Here is a 17,947-nt window from a genome sequence, read left to right as displayed (position 1 = left end):
ATGTACACGCCATCAGTACCCGCCTTATTTTAATAATGAACTGTGTTATTTGTAACTACGCTCTCAGGTACCCACCTTAATTTTCATAATGTACACGTGTTATTGAACTACGCTCTCCAGGGTACCCCCTTATATAATAATGTACTATGTTATTGAACTACGCTCCAGGTACCCACCTTATTTTAATAATGTGTACTGTGTTATTTGTAACTACGGCTCTCAGGTACCCACCTTATTTTTAATAATGTGTACTGTGTGTTATTGTAACACGCTCTCAGAGGGTATCCACCTTATTTTTAATAATGGACTGTGTTATTGTCACTACGCTCTCTGGGTACCCGCCTTATTTTAATAATGGACTGTGTTATTGTAACTACGCTCTCAGGGTCCCACCTTATGTTAATAATTACTGTGTTCTTGTAACTACGGCTCTTCAGGTACCCACCTTATTTATATAATGTCTGGTTATTGTAACTACCTCTCAGGGTACCCACCTATTTTAATAAATGTACTGTTGTTATTGTAACTACGCTCTCAGGTACCCACCTTATTTTAATAAAGTACTATTTATTGTAACTACGCTCTCAGGGTCCGCACTATTTTAATAATGTACTGTGGTTATAATGTAACTACCTCTCAGGGTCCCCACCTATTAATAATGTACTGTGTTATTGTTATCTACGCTCTCAGTGGTACCCACCTTATTTTAATAATGTACTGTGTTATTGTAACTACCTCTCAGGTACCCACCTTATTTTAATAATGTACTGTGTTTATTGTAACTAACGCTCTCAGGGTACCCACCTTATTTAATAGATGTACTGTGTTATTGAACGACTCTCTCAGGTACGCCACCTTATTTTAAAAATGTACTGTGTTAAAGTACACTACGCTCTCAGGGTACCCACCTTATTTTAATATGTACTGTGTTATTGTAACTACGCTCTCCAGGTACCCACCTTATTTTAAATAATGGTACTGTGTTATAGTAGACTACGCTCGCAGGTACCCACTTATTTTAATAATGTACTGTGTTATTTGTAACTACGCTCTCAGGGTCCCCACCTTATTTTTTTAATAATGTACTATGTATTGTAACTACGCTACGCTCTCAGGTACCCACCTTATTTTAATAATGTACTATGTTATTGTAACTACGCTCTCAGGGTACCCACCTTATTTTAATATTGTACTATGTTATTGTAACTAAACGCTTCTCAAGGGTACCCACCTTATTTAATAATGTACTGTGTTATTGTAACTACGCTCTCAGGGTACCCGCCTTATTTAATAATGTACTGTGTTATTGTAACTACGCTCTCAGGGGTAACCCACCTTTTGTAATAATGTACTATGTTATTGTAACTACGCTTCTCAGGTACCCACCTTATTCTAATAATGTCCTGTGTTATTGTAACTACGCTCTCCAGGGTACCACCTTATTTTAATAATTACTGAGTTATGTTAACTAAACGCTCTTCAGGGTACCCGCCTTATTTAATAATGTACTATGTTTAGTTGTAACGACGCTCTCAGGTACCCACCTTATTTTAATAAGTACTGTGTTATGTAACACGCCTCTCAGGTACACACCTGTATTTTACTAATGTATCTGATGTTAGTGTAGACTACGCTCTCAGGGTAACCCGCCTTATTTGTAATAATTACTAGTTATTGTAACTACGCTCTCAGGTACCCACTATTTTAATAATGAAACTTTGTTATTGTAACTACGCCTCTCACTCTAGGGTACCCACCTTATTTTAATAATGTACTCGTGTTATTGTAACAACGCCTCAGGTACCCACCTTATTTTAATAATGTACTGTGTTATTGTAACTACGCTCTCAGGGGACCGGGGGGGGGGGGGGGGGGGGGGGGGGGGGGGGGGGGGGGAATGAGTGGAATAATGTACTGTGGTTATTGTAACTACGCTCTCAGGGTACCCAACCTTAAATTTAATAAAGTTCTGTGTTAATTGTAACTACGCTCTCAGGGTACCCACCTTATTTTAATAATGTACTATGTAATTGTAACTACGCGCTCAGGGTACCCACCTTATTTTTAATAATGTACTGTTGTGATTGTAACTAACGCTCTCAGGGTACCCACCTTATTTTAATAATGTACTGTGTTTATTGTAACTACCTCTCTGGGTACACACCTATTTTAATAATGTACTGTGTTAGTGTAACTACGTCCTCAGGGTACCCACCTTCTTTTAATAATGACTGTGTTATTGTAAATCTACGCTCCTCAGGGTACCACCCCACCTATTTTTAATAATGTACTGTGTTTATTGTAACTACGCTCTCTAGGGTACCCACCTTATTTTTAATAATGTACTGTGTTATGGTAACTACGCTTCTCAGGGTAACCATCCTATTTATAATGTACTGTATTGTAACTACGCTCTCAGGGTACCCACCTTATTTTAATAATTGTACTGTGGTTATTGTAACTCGCTCTCAGGGTACCCGCCTTATTTGAATAATGTACTGTGTGTTATTGTACCTCACGCTCGTCAGGTACCCACCTATTTAATAATGTTACTTGTGTTATTGTAACTACGGCTCTCAGGTACCCACCCTTATGTAATAATGTACTTGTTATTGTTACACGCTCTCAGGTTACCACACCTTATTTTAATAATGTACTGTGTTATGTAACTAAGCTCTCAGGGTACCCCCGCCTTATTTAATAATTGTACTGTGTTTATTGTAACGACGCTCTTCCAGGGTACCCCACCTTATTTTAATAATGTACTGTGTTATTGGTAACTACGCTCTCAGGGTACCCACCTTATTTTAATAATGGTACTGTTTTATTGTAACTACGCTCGTCAGTACCCCCTTTATTTTTTAGTGTATTGTTTTAGTGTGTATAGTGTACAGTGTACTGTGTATAGTGTACTGTGTATAGTGTACTGTGTATAGTGTAATGTGTATAGTGTACTGTGTATAGTGTACTGTGTATAGTGTATAGTTTACTGTATTATATAGTGCACTGTGTATAGTGTACTGTGTACAGTGTATAGTGTATAGTGTATAGTGTATAGTACATAGTGTACTGTGTATAGTGTACTGTTTATAGTGTATTGTGTATATATTTAGTTGAAAATATCAAAACACAAAATAAGAAATGTGAATATTTTCAGTTGAACTCATTAAATCTCGTAATTACTTAAATCACTTAATTTCTTTAAATAAGAAGTTAATTTTATTGTTTTAACACCGATCAAAGTTTTTATCCTAGCAGACAAGAATCACTGAAATCAAATAGCTTTACAAATTGGTAATATTTCTCTGATTTAGAAGATCAGTGTACACATTGTACTACATTGTACTGCATTGTACTGCATTGTACACATTGTACACATTGTACACATTGTACTACATTGTATTGATAAAACAACAGCTACAGAATATAACCTTGGAGAAACTTATAAGTCTCTGAAATGCGGTGCGAACCTGGTATTAAAGACATATTATCTAAAATATATTACATAACAATAATTATATGATATATCAATGTACCATTAAACCTTAGAAGTACCAATAACTTTTTACAGAATTAGGCAATTAATGGATTAGAAGTTATTCAAAAAGTACGTCCTTGCAGAACTTTTGAAACACCCTGTATATTTAGAAAATATGTAATTAAAACAAGGATTTACAATAATACCGGGGTACCATTCAGTTTAATCGCTTATTTTCTTAATTTGTATCATGTATAATTTTGCAATAAAAATCTATAAATTTACAATTCAAGATTTTCAAGGCACCTGAATGGTACCCCTGATATAAAATAACAACAAAATAAGCTTCCTCACCAATAGCATGAGAATCTGAAGGTATGAGAATGTGTATAAGTGTATAATGTACTGTGTATAATGTACTATGTATAGTGTACTCACCAATAGCATGAGAATCTGAAGGTATGAGAATGTCCACCTTATCCGATAGCACGTACACAGTGTGTATTTGGTAGGACAACACTATACCGTTATTGTTAGGTATTATACCCACTTCACTCGTTATTCCTTTAACTGCAGCCTGCAGGGGTATAAAGCAATTATACAGGCACCTTCCTATCTTTAGGTTGAGTTAATTAATATTATGCTATTGTGTAACTCTAGTAACAGGTTCTTTCGTTTCAAAACAATTTATTAATGAGCTATTCAAAACAGTCCGACGTCGAATTTCAGCAAGATTACACGGATATTTTCAGATCATGTTTCAGATAAATAATAACTCATTGCAATAATAGGAGCTTCTAGCTTGTTTCCCAGAACGGGTATAAGCAATTTAATGTTGAAAGTTTGAGTAGGAACCGTATTTGTAATTAAATGTTACAAGTCTCAAACATGTTATAACCCAAACATTTGCACACATCTATACTGGTAAAGTAGTAATCTCAAGTAAGCACGGGTTAGTCCTGTGTAATACCTGCGGGGTGCTTTTCTCACGGTATCATCATTACACATATAATATATATTATTACATATATTATAACATGTATTAAGGTATGCACATATGTATAATATATGTGGAATGCACATTGTTTTCGTAATATTTGTATCGACAAAGTAAAAACCCCAATTGTATCACGAACAAAAGGTATTATAACCGTATTGTTCTGCGTCAACTCTCATACTAGTGACAAAGTAAGCACTTTTACTATATGCAATAATATGTGCATTGTGCAACTCAGTAATATGCAAATATGTGCAACTTTTTACATATTGTAACAAATGTAAGATTAGCAGCTTTTTACATATTGTGGTGGGGGAGGGGGGGCTAGTGTAACTAAAGCATCAGCACCTACCTCAGTTATAACCCTGATATCATCATTCAGTTTGAACGATAGGGGGAGCCGGGAGGGGGAGGGGCAGGGGGAGGGGCAGGGGAAGGGGGAGGGGGAGGGGCAGGGGGAGGGGGGTAACTAGTGTAACTAAAGCATCAGTACCTACCTCAGTTATAACCCTGATATCATCATTCAGTTTGAACGATAGGGGGAGCCGGGAAGGGGAGGGGCAGGGGGAGGGGCAAGGGAAGGGGCAGGGGGAGGGGGTAACTAGTGTAACTAAAGCATCAGTACCTACCTCAGTTATAACCCTGATATCATCATTCAGTTTGAACGATAGGGGGAGCCGGGAAGGGGAGGGGCAGGGGGAGGGGCAGGGGCAGGGGGAGGGGGTAACTAGTGTAACTAAAGCATCAGTACCTACCTCAGTTATAACCCTGATATCATCATTCAGTTTGAACGATACTTTATCCACGTCCAGCTTCAGTCTGAACTTCACATATTTCTCAGGGTAAATCTGACTGGAGGCTGCTGCTTCACTTTGTTCTGCGGTTATAGCATTCATTATGTCAATATGTTACATAATTAATTATATTAACATAATAGAGTTACACAACTTGTAAAATTAATAATTCTGCTAATTAACAGTCACTAATCTGCAAGTAAGGTTCCTCTCTCTCTTTCATATTCAGACAACAGTGGGTAATCAGTGTTACACATTGTAATATATTATACTAGTGTTACCCGTATACTATATTAAATAGTGTAATGTTATTAAATGTGAATATAATCATGATAAATGAACTTGAAGCTTAAAATAATCTGTAAGAACAGAATTATAGCTTTATAGTACTTAACACACGTCATCTCATGAGAAAGGGTGTACACTGCAGTAACACACATTTAGATTGATGGGGTGATTGGAATAACACACAGTATACAGTGTACAGTGTACAGTACACAGTAAACAGTACACAGTACACAGTACATAGTACACAGTACACAGTACACAGTAATACAGTATACAGTATACAGTATACAGTAATACAGTATACAGTATACAGTATACAGTATACAGTATACAGTATACAGTATACAGTATACAGTATACAGTATACAGTATACAGTATACAGTATACAGTATACAATATACAGTATACACTGTATACTGTATATTGTATACAGTATACAGTATACAGTTTACAGTATACAGTATACAGTATACAGTATACAGTATACAGTATACAGTATACAGTATACAGTATACAGTATACAGTATACAGTATACAGTATACAGTATACAGTATACAGTATACAGTATACAGTATACACTATACAGTATACAGTAATAGCAGGTGCAGGTGTAGTAGAACTAAATACTTTAGTAGCAGGGTAATAGCAGGTTATTAGAGTGTAGCAGAATGTGAAACGAAGTATCTCGAGGCAGCCCGCTTATGACTCGACTAGTTTCGGCTTTTTAATAATTACTAATTATTTGCACCTACCTATAGTACACAGTATACTGTATACAGTTTACAGTAAACACCTACCTATAGCGCTATAAAGTGTATCCTTCTCCTCGGTGCTCATCCCGAACTTGTCCACAACACTAGTTGTAGATCTACTAGTACCGCCTCCCCACCACCCGCCGAACCAGGACGTACTCGCCTGCACCTTATCTGCCTCCAACTTAGCGCCTGGGGGGGGGTAGTTTATAGTTTATAGTTTATAGTTTATAGAGTAGCATATAAGATAACAAAGATCACAACTGATCACACTATATATGTAGAGTACACTATGAATGCTTTACGAACATTTTAATTGTACTTTAATTGATGGAAAATAACTAGGAATTTGCTTATTTTTCTGTTATAATAATATAGAGTTGCAAATGTTAAGATACATGAAAAGAGCAAATATGTTGAAGCGATGTGTATATGAAATGATTATCACATAAATAATATTTTAATTATAATTATCACTAAAATAATATTATACTAACTCACTCTGTTCGCAAATAGTGATATTAACGATATCAAGTGTGTCAAATATCTCTGTTATCCTCGCTAACTCGTTCAGTGTAGGCTTACCTACCATTTCTTTTACTCTGAAAACATTATAATTAGTAATAATTAGTAATAATTTGTAATAATTAGTAATAATTAGTAATAATTAATAATAATTAGTAATAATTAGTAATAATTAGTAATAATTCTAGTAATAATTAGTAATAGTTAGTAATAAATAGTAAAATAACAATATCATGTAAATATATAATATGAGTGGCCTCAGCAAGGTTTCCTACCAAGCTGTTGTTCAATAATGAATGTGTCTTAAATTATCACTACCACAATACCAAAGTTTACATACCAAGTTTACGTAATTTACTAGCTTTATCATAGTAACTATAGTGTAATGAATGTGCCTCCTAGCTGTGCAAATAGATTCATATTTGAGTCTAATTTGAAACTGATTATATTTTGTTAACAGAATATAATACATAGTATTTTATATAGTATCATATATAATATTCCGTTTACAACACAGCGGGTGAATGAATCCCCAAATTATTTTATATATTATATAAGCCCATGAACTGAAAGTTTTTTTCTCGAACATTTATGATAATCTTAAAATTGTCAGAATTGGGATTTGAGATGTTGTAACACTACACGAAGTGTACACTTACACAGAATACACTACACGAACAATTAAAATTCATAATACAATATTCAGTAATGTTCTTACCAGTCAATTTTATGAATCTGAGTAGTTTTCATAGAAAAAGTTCAAACTTCGAAAATTTTAACAATGCATTTTAACAATTTATTTTTACAATGCATTTTAACATATTATAATATATATATTAATATACAGTTAAATTACTTTATGGCTAGATGCCAGGATAGCCGAGTGGTATAAGACGGCACACTCTAGACTATCTGTATGGAAGTATTCTGGTGTTATTGGTTCAAACCCCACTGCTAGCAACTTCCCGCTACTACCCTATCTTGGAATGCAAAACAAAAAGTGTTACATTACAAAATATCATGATAAGTTCACATTGTTTAACACTACGTCATGTGAGATTTAACACTAATGAGAGATAATATATACTGCTATTTACTTATAAAGAACATGTCAGGATGGCCGAGTGGTCTAAGGCGCCAGACTCAAGAGATAATATCTTGTCTTCACACGAAGGAGCATTCTGGTCCACGAATGTGGGCGTGGGTTCAAATCCCACTTCTGACACTTTTACGATTATCAGTACGTAACCGTTTTATTTCGACAGTAAGAAGAATTATCATCGGCCATAATTCCGAAAATAAGCATTTAAAGGTATACTTTAATGCATAAGTTGTAGATAAATATGGCTATTGGGCACATTTTGGTGTATTGAAATAGTCTCTACGATCTTCCTGGGCTAAAATACAAAAATTTGAGTGATTGCGAAACTCTGGAAAAGGGTGTGGCCCAAAACACCATTAATACATTTAGTACAAAAATGAACTAAAGGCCAAATAATTAAATAAGAATCATCTAGAGAGGTGATAATCGTAGAGAAATCGATTTTATCCCGAAAAGCTAGCGTGTTCCCCTTTCATCTCGGAATATTTCATGTATTTTGAAATTTGTGTCCATTATTGTCCATATTTGTCCATTTTTGTCCACCTTATTTTTTTGTCCACCTTATTTTTTGTCCATCTTGAAAAGTTGAAAATGTAGGGTACTGCATGGACAAAAATGGACAAAAAACATTATCCCCTATCAAAAGGGACTACTATTATTAGTATTATTAGTAATACTAGTTTGTAGCAAATGTGAGAGGAATTTTATTTTATAAATAAAAAGTTTTTAAAAGTTTTTACTAGTAATTAAATACATTTCGCAGAAATATACAACGAATACCACAAATTGAATACCAGGTGAAGCGAGATTTTTTTAAATTACAATTTTAAACTGATAAAATAAAAAAACGAATGTTGATGATAATGGTAAAAGTGTCAGAAGTGGGATTTGAACCCACGCCCACATTCGTGGACCAGAATGCTCCTTCGTGTGAAGACAAGATATTATCTCTTGAGTCTGGCGCCTTAGACCACTCGGCCATCCTGACATGTTCTTTACACGTGAATAGCAGTATATATTATCTCTCATTAGTGTTAAATCTCACATGACGTAGTGTTAAACAATGTGAACTTATCATGATATTTTGTAATGTAACACTTTTTGTTTTGCATTCCAAGATAGGGTAGTAGCGGGAAGTTGCTAGCAGTGGGGTTTGAACCAATAACACCAGAATACTTCCATACAGATAGTCTAGAGTGTGCCGTCTTATACCACTCGGCTATCCTGGCATCAAGCCACTAATTAATTTAACTGTATATTATGTTAAAATGCATTGTTAAAATAAATTGTTAAAATGCATTATTAAAATCTTCTTTAAAAAGTATATCATGTTTTCGAAGTTTGAACTTTTTCTATGAAAACTACTCAGATTCATAAAATTGGCTGGTAATTACTGTACATTACTGAATATTGTATTATGAATTTTAATTGTTCGTGTAGTGTGTTCTGTGTAAGTGTACACTTCGTGTAGTGTTACAACATCTCAAATCCCAATTCTGACAATTTTAAGATTATCTTAAATGTTCGAGAAAAAACTTTCAGTTCATGTAATTATTTTCCAATCAGTCTTCACATAGTACATTTCCAAAGGTAAAACATACCTTTGATGAGGAAAAAAATGTCACTTTTTTACACTTTTTAAAAAGGCTTTTTAGGCTATTTTAGGCTATTTTACACTACACCTTTAATTACACTTTTTTACACTACACTTTTGCCTTGTTTTATGTATGGTGTAAAAAAGTGTAGTGTTATTATTGTCCACCTTATTTTTTGTCCATCTTAAAAATATAGGGTACCGCATGGACAAAAATCAAAAATGGACAAAAAACATGATCCCCTATTAAAAGGGACTACTATTATTAGTATTATTAGTAATACTAGTTCTAGCAAATGCGAGAGGAATGACCCCGGGGAGGGCCCCATTGGTTTTAGTAGGTTGCACATTTATTTTATTTTATTTTTTTAATAAATACAAATTTTTAAAAAATTTGTAGTAATATTATATATATTTATATATATATAATATAAATACATTTCGCAGAAATAAACAACGAATACCACAAATTGAATACCAGATGAAGCGAGATTTTTTTAAATTATAATTTTAAACTGATAAAATAAAAACGAATGTTGATGATAATCGTAAAAGTGTCAGAAGTGGGATTTGAACCCACGCCCACATTCGTGGACCAGAATGCTCCTTCGTGTGAAGACAAGATATTATCTCTTGAGTCTGGCGCCTTAGACCACTCGGCCATCCTGACATGTTCTTTACACGTGAATAGCAGTATATATTATCTCTCATTAGTGTTAAATATCACATGACGTAGTGTTAAACAATGTGAACTTATCATGATATTTTGTAATGTAACACTTTTTGTTTTGCATTCCAAGATAGGTTAGTAGCAGGAAGTTGCTAGCAGTGGGGTTTGAACCAATAACACCAGAATACTTCCATACAGATAGTCTGGAGTGTGCCGTCTTATACCACTCGGCTATCATGGCATCAAGCCACTAATTAATTTAACTGTATATATTTAAAATTATTGTAATACGAGACTCGTATCGTCGAGGCTACTGGTAATAGTTGATAAAGACTTGTATTCTATTATATCTTGAATTATTGAACGTATAATATAATACGCTAAATTACATTATCCAAGTATACTAGATACCTCATTTGATTATTAATATGATAATAAACACAGCTATAAGCTCCAGCAACAACTACACACTAGTTACACTGGCACTACAGTATAGTACTGTATACAGTTTAACACTGTTTACTGACGAGGCTATTAGCTTTATTACACCACTATACACTATATATTTAAATATATTATATAGTTAATAGTAATATGCAATGTGCATATTATACTGTCCTTAGAGTTTAACATATTTCTACACGTTACAGTAATTAATTAGTATTATATTTATACAGTAATTAAGTGTAAACTAAGTAATATAGTAAGACTCCCATGCTAAAGCGTCTCACTTACTCTCCCTCTCTTCCACTCTCTCTACGAAAATGTAATGCGTTTTTGTAAAATATAATAGGCGGGTTTATACTTTTGCATTTCAACTGTGATATTGAAATCCCGGCCGTAGGCTCGGGTTACACTAGTATTATATAATATTACGTAAGCCACTTTACACACAATTATTGTTAAAAACCAACAAATCATGTAACATGTTATTTAATGGAGATACAGTATATAATATTATATATGTAATATAGTAGTAGTGTACAAGTAACTTACTCTGGGCAGTTGTCTGATCTTTAGTAACATTGTTCATTTAATGTGTTATATTTTATGCTGCTTAACAAATTCAGGTGAATCTGGATTTAATACTAGTAAAATAATAATCACTATAAGAACTAACCTGAGGTTAGTGTACTCTCTGCACATTTCCCTGTGTCTCCTGATACTGCTCCATCTCCACGCGATTATCCTGCGCTTTACTCTCGTCTCTACACAATACCGGTGTAGATACTGCCACCTGGTTACATTTATAAAGGAGCAAGTAATATTTTACAAAGTGTGCTGCTACTTAGTCCCGTTATTTCGGAGAAACTCGAATCATTTATTCTATAACTATTTTATAAGGTATTAAATATATAATACTATTATATAATATAATTTAATAAACTTTTAATGAAGTTTAACAACATTACTCTCAATCGTCAATGAAATTCCATGTAACTATAGTTCTGTAAAACTACAACTACAATTATTAATTATAATCACATTTTGCTCCTTTATAAACTAGCTCAGTGTATTGAGTAGTACAAAAGAGCAAGCTGCTCATGACACTAGACAATGTTTTACACGCGTATTTGTATTGTAGTGTGTCATTACTACCATTACTACAACAACACAGCTCGCATCATAATATGGGGGGAGGGGAGGTCCAATCATATGGGGGGGTGTTCCAATGGCATCATATTATAAGCTTCATCTAGACTGATAAGAGGCATCTAACTATCTAAGATACGGGGCCCCCTCTCTTGTGTAAAAGCGACATGAACCCTAAAAGGTGACCAGAAGCGACCCAAAAGCGACCGGAAGCGACCAAAAAGCGACCAAAAGCGACCAAAAAGCGACTAGAAGCGACTAGAAGCGACCAGAAGCGACCAAAAAGCGACTAGAAGCGACCAAAAGCGACTAAAAGCGACCAGAAGCGACCAAAATTTAAAAAGCGACCAGAAGCGACCAAAAAGCGGCCTCAACGTGAAAAAAGCGACCAAAAGTCGACGTTGTTTAAAAAAAAAGTGACCCAAAAGGGCCACTTTTCGTCATCAAAAGCGACGGTCGCTTTTACACAAGAGAGGGGGCCCGATACGGATATAGTTCAAGACTATTCCACAAGATTGCTAGTGAGAGAAGGAGATACCCGGCTTTAAAGATACCACATTTGTAACTCACCCCCCCCCCCCCCCCCCCCCCCCTTTGTAACTCACCATTTCCTAGCGTTCCCCTTAATAGGGGTACCAGGGTGCCACTTAGCGAAGGGTTGTTTCTTCTTTCCGCGCTCCATCGAGTCTAACAGGGACATCGTATCAAGGTACTGCGTCTTACGCACCTGGGGACAGTTAGTGTTAAACCACATTATCTTACCCTAAAGTGGTGATAAAACAATATTTACACCACTTGGGGGTCCAAATTTGGGGACCTAAACTCCAAAGTTATTATTTTTTGGCTAGGAATTACATTCCTCTCATTCTGTAACCGGCATATATGGCATAACGCCAAAAAACTTATGGTTCAGTAATAATTGCCACGTGATTACCTCGGTTGTGAGAGAAGAGAAGTGAACACTGGCTGTAGAGACACGTGATGCCCATATAAGGAGTGTATACTACACGTGATGCCTATATAAGGACACCACACATTACCCACGTGATTAGTATTACCTCGGTTGTGAGAGAGGAGAAGTGAACACTGGCTGTAGCTTTGGGAACGTCCATAACAACCTTGTTACTGGGATCTATCACCATCTTCACTTCACATCCCATAGGGTGGATCACTGGGATATTGCTCATTCAACATAGTAACATAGCAGTAACAACAGTAGTAATAGTATGCATACCTCATTACATAGGGTAAAGCACATAATTTTGTCATTTTTTGGCAATTTTCCGACTGCCTGATATAAACCATGGGTTTTAACCTCGTCTGAAATTCCGATTTAGATGAAACCTCCACCATGTTATAGTAGACAGTCTAGGCAAGTTCTAACACAAAAATGATCGAAATTGCTGGGGTTGAAGATGTTCAAAAAAATTATTTTGAAAAAATGACAAAATTAGGTGACTTTACTTAATTTTGTCACCCCGAACCTAATTTTGTCACTTGAAGATTGTGCAAAAATTAACCGTTTCTCGGTATTTTAGACTACCTGGATGCATCATTCGAGCGCTTTTTTACCAACATTGACCTCAAAAATCCCAAAGATATGATGTTTTCATAGTTTTGTAGCTTGATGAAAAGATGACACTTTTTGGGTATCTAATCTTAGAAAATAGCCCCCAAATGCCCCTGAAACCACTGGCATCTTGAAAACTTTCTATGACGCATGAATCAATATTGGTTACTGATTCACGAAACTATATTTACCAATAGCTCTTTAAAACCCAGAATTACAATATATTTCTCGGCGAAAATATGCTATTATAAGTGTTTAAATGCTATTATAAGTGCCTTATACATATCCTATGGGCAAAAAAACTTCAGAATAGTTCTATAAGGCCATTTTCAACACAATCTGTGATTTACAAGAAATTTGAGAAAGGTCGATTTTTTTGACAAAATTAGGTACTTTTGGCAAAATCGAACCTAATTTTGTCACCCTCTGTAACTTGAACAATAATTGCGCTAGAGACTTGAAAATTTGTACGTATACTTCTGCTGTAGAAGATATTTGAAATATGCAATGGCATGAAGCTAGCTCAATTACTTTTGAAATAGCAATAAATCAAAATTTTGAAAATTCCTTAAGAAAACTTTAAGGATCTTATTTATTTTTCGGGTTAACAGTTTCGCCTTCATTTTTGACACAGATGCAAAAGAGCTAGAAACTTAAACTTTGTAGGAGCAGTTTCAGCAAAGTCTAAGCTTTCTTTTTATACACAAACCTTTTCTTTCAAGCTGAAATTCCGAGCCGAGGCAGTTTTTCAGAGCAAAATGACAAAATTAGGTACCCTGACAAAATTACGTGCCTTACCCTAATCCAATAAAATAAAATGGGATACGAATTCTCTCAAAGTATGTACTTATTGTACATTAAAGTAGGAAATAATCTTGCAGACCACGCATCATGACGTTATGGTGCCTTTAATGCTAACCGAAGTTATGTTGAGAGTTTGGGGTCGCCTTGGTGACGATGAGTTTCAACAACTCTGCTTCTATTTTGTGCTGAGGGAGGTTGAACAACTCCAAACTGGGGTTGTTCCAGTATACACAGAAGTTCTCTATCTTCGCAAGCTGGGAGGTAATGTATTTAGAACACAGAAAAGAAAAAGAAATGAGCTGATACAAGAAGCGAAACCACGGTATGCCCAATGCCCATACAAGAAGATGTAGAGACACATGATGCCCATATAAGGAGATGTAGAGACACGTGATGCCCATATAAGGAGTTACCTTGAATATCCTCTGAATTGTCTGATTACTGATAACAGCAGGTGACCACATCTCATCAGTAGTAGTCGCGTACAAGTGATCCAGTGTAACTCCAGCTGCGTAACCAGAGTCCGGGTCCTCGTACCGGATATGGATGTTCTTTATATTTAGCTGGGAGGGGTGGTTACAGGTTAGAGGTTCAGCAACTGAATCAAACAGTGCTGAAACCTGAAATTTGCAAGTTTCAAAAATTAACTCCAGTGCTTATATTTACGGCCCTGAATTCGCGTTTTTCCAAAAACCACCTCCCTGCTATCACTACTAATTGTTTAAATAAATAGCAGGAATTTACCTCCCTAGTCCCTGCTATCACTACTAATTGTTTAAATAAATAGCAGGACTTTACCTCCAGATTCTTGATGATAGCAGTGATGAGGCTCTCAGCCCAGGTCTGTTTCTGTCCCTTTCCCTGTGTTTCAGACATGCGGGTCTGAGCTTCCTCTACTGCTTGTAACATTGCCTTCTTTCTTGCTCTCTCTTCCTTCTTCGCCTTCTCTTCACTGGAACAAAGTGAACATTCATAAATGGCATAATACAAAAATAATTTGATGCTTTTGCTTTTTTCCATGGTTTTCAAACTTTTCAGCTGCTATTATTATAACCTTATCCTTGAAAAACTCCACATACAATATAATAGTTTCACTGCTTATATATAATATATTAACAATTAATTGAACAAGGTTTGGACTAACTTGTAAGGAGCAGCTTCTTTAGGAACGACTAATAAAACAAGGTCCTCAACAACCACTTTGGTAGGAGCAGTCCACAGTGCTTTCCATGGCACCTGTAGTTCCAGAGACCCTATCAGTCCAGCATACACAAACACTGGCAGGTCAAACTTAGCCTGTAATAATAGTCAGTATCAGATAGTAAATAGTGCAGTATAGTGACAAAATACCAAATTTAGCCTGTAATAATAGTCAGTATCAGATAGTAAATAGTGCAGTATAGTGACAAAATACCAGCAACAGTATGAAGATTTAAGATATTCCTAGATAAATATAATGTTGTGCCATAATACAGGGTGGGCCAAAAGTCAGTGTGCAAACGTTGGCCTTAATAGCTCAGTCACTGAGTGCTCAATTGAAATACTTCCCTCTGGTATGACTTAGTACCACCACTGGTTCGAGGTATTTGTCAACTCGAAAAATATTCGCGTTCATTTTTTTCAAATGGAGGTTCATTTTCACATTTATTTGATAGTTTGGATAGTCGGATCAAGCTAAATGTTATTGAATTGTGTTTGGCCATTCGAATTACGTTTGTCCTGAAAGAATTAGAACTGTAGCTTCTCAGATGACCGAGATATGAAGCATAACGAGTTTATTCATTACGTGTGATCAGGTGATTGGTTTACCTAATCACGTGATAAGGTGCCCCCGTTAACTACCCCGTTAAACATTATGGGAATTGTTAAGGGTGCCCAATTAAGGTGTCGTGTCACGGTGTCACATAATCACCCAGTCAATTTTGTTAACGAGATACACAAAATGCTTGATAACTTCGTCATTTCTAATCCGTTTTGCCTCATGTTTTCGGATCATATGCAACATTTGATAATCTACCGTCTCTGAAAAAATTAGGCGTTCAGCATGTTCAGAGAAAACAATATAGGTGTTTTAATATTGAATGGGCGTGGTCTAAAATATTCGAATTTTCAAATTTTGACGACGGAATCCTCGAACCAGTAAGTACAGTATGCCATCTGCAAAGCAACAGCTCTCAAATATAAAACACGGCGGAGGTATAAGACCCAACGTTTGCACACTGACTTTTGGCCCACCCTGTATAATGCTGGTTGCTTATCAGATCATATAATTATTTAACTATAATTACGCAGTACGCACTAATGCCTCAGCTTTGAGTCGTAAGTTCTTGAGGACGACATTCCCTGAAAATAAAAAATGTTAGACTTTGAAAATATGGAAACTCAGAGTGTCACATTAGAGAGAAACAAATGATGAGATTTGAAAAACTCTCTTCAAAGTTTGAAAGTAATTACAAAATTAACTGACCGCTCCATACAGCAAGTTTAAGGTCCTTGCTGTTTATATCCTGTACAAACTCTCCGAGTACTTTTTCTAAAACAGTCTCTAAAACCCTCTCAAACATGGGACAACACCTCCTGACAAAACATTCCGTGTTAGTTAGGGTAACCTGCTGACAGAAGTCGATTGTAATTTTCTTTCAACACAGCCTTATTTTAAGGTAGCTATAACAATGAACTCACTAAAAGTTAAGATCAGCACATGCCAAACACCCTCGTCATCATAGATATTTCTTTCACATCCATAGCATTATCAATCACTAAAACAAATTGAGGCATAATACAGAGAAATGGATTGTCTTCTCTACTAATACTGTCAAATTTTTCTAGCAGTATTTAGTGATTTGAAAACATAACTTTTAAAAATCAGAAGCAATTAGAAGTAAATTTAGGCAAAGATATTCTATATTGAGTAAAACTGTGTTATCAAATAGGTAGAATTCAGAATTGAAACAGCATATTGATACAGCAGCAAAACATTTTTCAAAATTTGAACCAATACCAACACATAATTATATTTACATGGAATATTTACATTTTTACATTTTATGTATCTAATTATCTAAACATTGATTTGATAATTTTTGTGCATTGTCTGTAGAGCAATGTGTGTAAACTGTATCCATATAATAATACAAAGTAATAACCAACTACTTAATCTATAAAGTGCAGCATTAAAAACATAATATATCTATTATCATATAATTAGATATTTACTACTTCTTTTCTCAAAAAATTAACTTTTCTTAAAAACTATACCAAAACGAGAGGGTAAATTTATGCGTAAAATAAATAGTACTTTCATGCAATGAATATAAAACTTTAATGATATGGTCACTGTAAAAACAGTGTATCAAATAAATAAATGAATATAAATTATTGTTTCAAGATCCATAAAAGTGAATAATCAAAATGGTCAAGATTAAAATCCATCACAAACTATTATACGAAAACTTTAAATTATAAATCAGCAACTGTTAAAAGCTGTGTGTGTTTCCAGAAAAGGCTCCTTTAACCCCCATGACTTTAAATCTATACAACAAGCCTTTATCACATAGGAAATGTAGCACATGGTAGGGATTTTCTGCGTACTCAGGATGACGGCTGGGGGCTTTCCGGGATAAGCGAACTTCAACAGAACAGTAATGCAGAGAGTCACAGTGATTTTCTTCCCAGCGAAAATTTGATTCCTGTTCACTTATTGTATCCAAATCACCTGAATCTAGACAACAAGTTGAAATGATAGTCCCTTCGGAGTTCATGGTGATTTCAAACAGAG

At 35.2% G+C, this 17,947-nt stretch overlaps 1 protein-coding gene across 1 annotated transcript; it reads right to left on the bottom strand.

The window, feature by feature from the left end:
• Positions 1-3,251: 3,251 nt before the first annotated feature.
• LOC134825415 (intermembrane lipid transfer protein VPS13A-like) lies at positions 3,252-16,740 on the bottom strand. The gene is made up of 14 exons (XM_063837592.1): positions 16,637-16,740; positions 16,469-16,512; positions 15,314-15,465; positions 14,968-15,121; positions 14,583-14,732; positions 14,285-14,423; positions 12,854-12,966; positions 12,401-12,522; positions 11,323-11,439; positions 6,813-6,913; positions 6,357-6,503; positions 5,231-5,352; positions 3,917-4,055; positions 3,252-3,268 (listed from the first exon to the last, which is right to left on the bottom strand). The coding sequence occupies exons 1-14, from the start codon at positions 16,731-16,733 to the stop codon at positions 3,252-3,254; spliced, it is 1,614 nt and encodes a 537-aa protein (XP_063693662.1). The 5' UTR covers positions 16,734-16,740.
• Positions 16,741-17,947: the final 1,207 nt, after the last annotated feature.

Source organism: Bolinopsis microptera, chromosome 13 (assembly GCF_026151205.1).
Source record: "Bolinopsis microptera isolate Bmic1 chromosome 13, MBARI_Bmic_1.0, whole genome shotgun sequence".
Lineage (NCBI taxonomy): Eukaryota > Metazoa > Ctenophora > Tentaculata > Lobata > Bolinopsidae > Bolinopsis > Bolinopsis microptera.
Note: the sequence above shows the minus strand (reverse complement) of the source record. Positions and strands in the feature narration are given on the sequence as shown.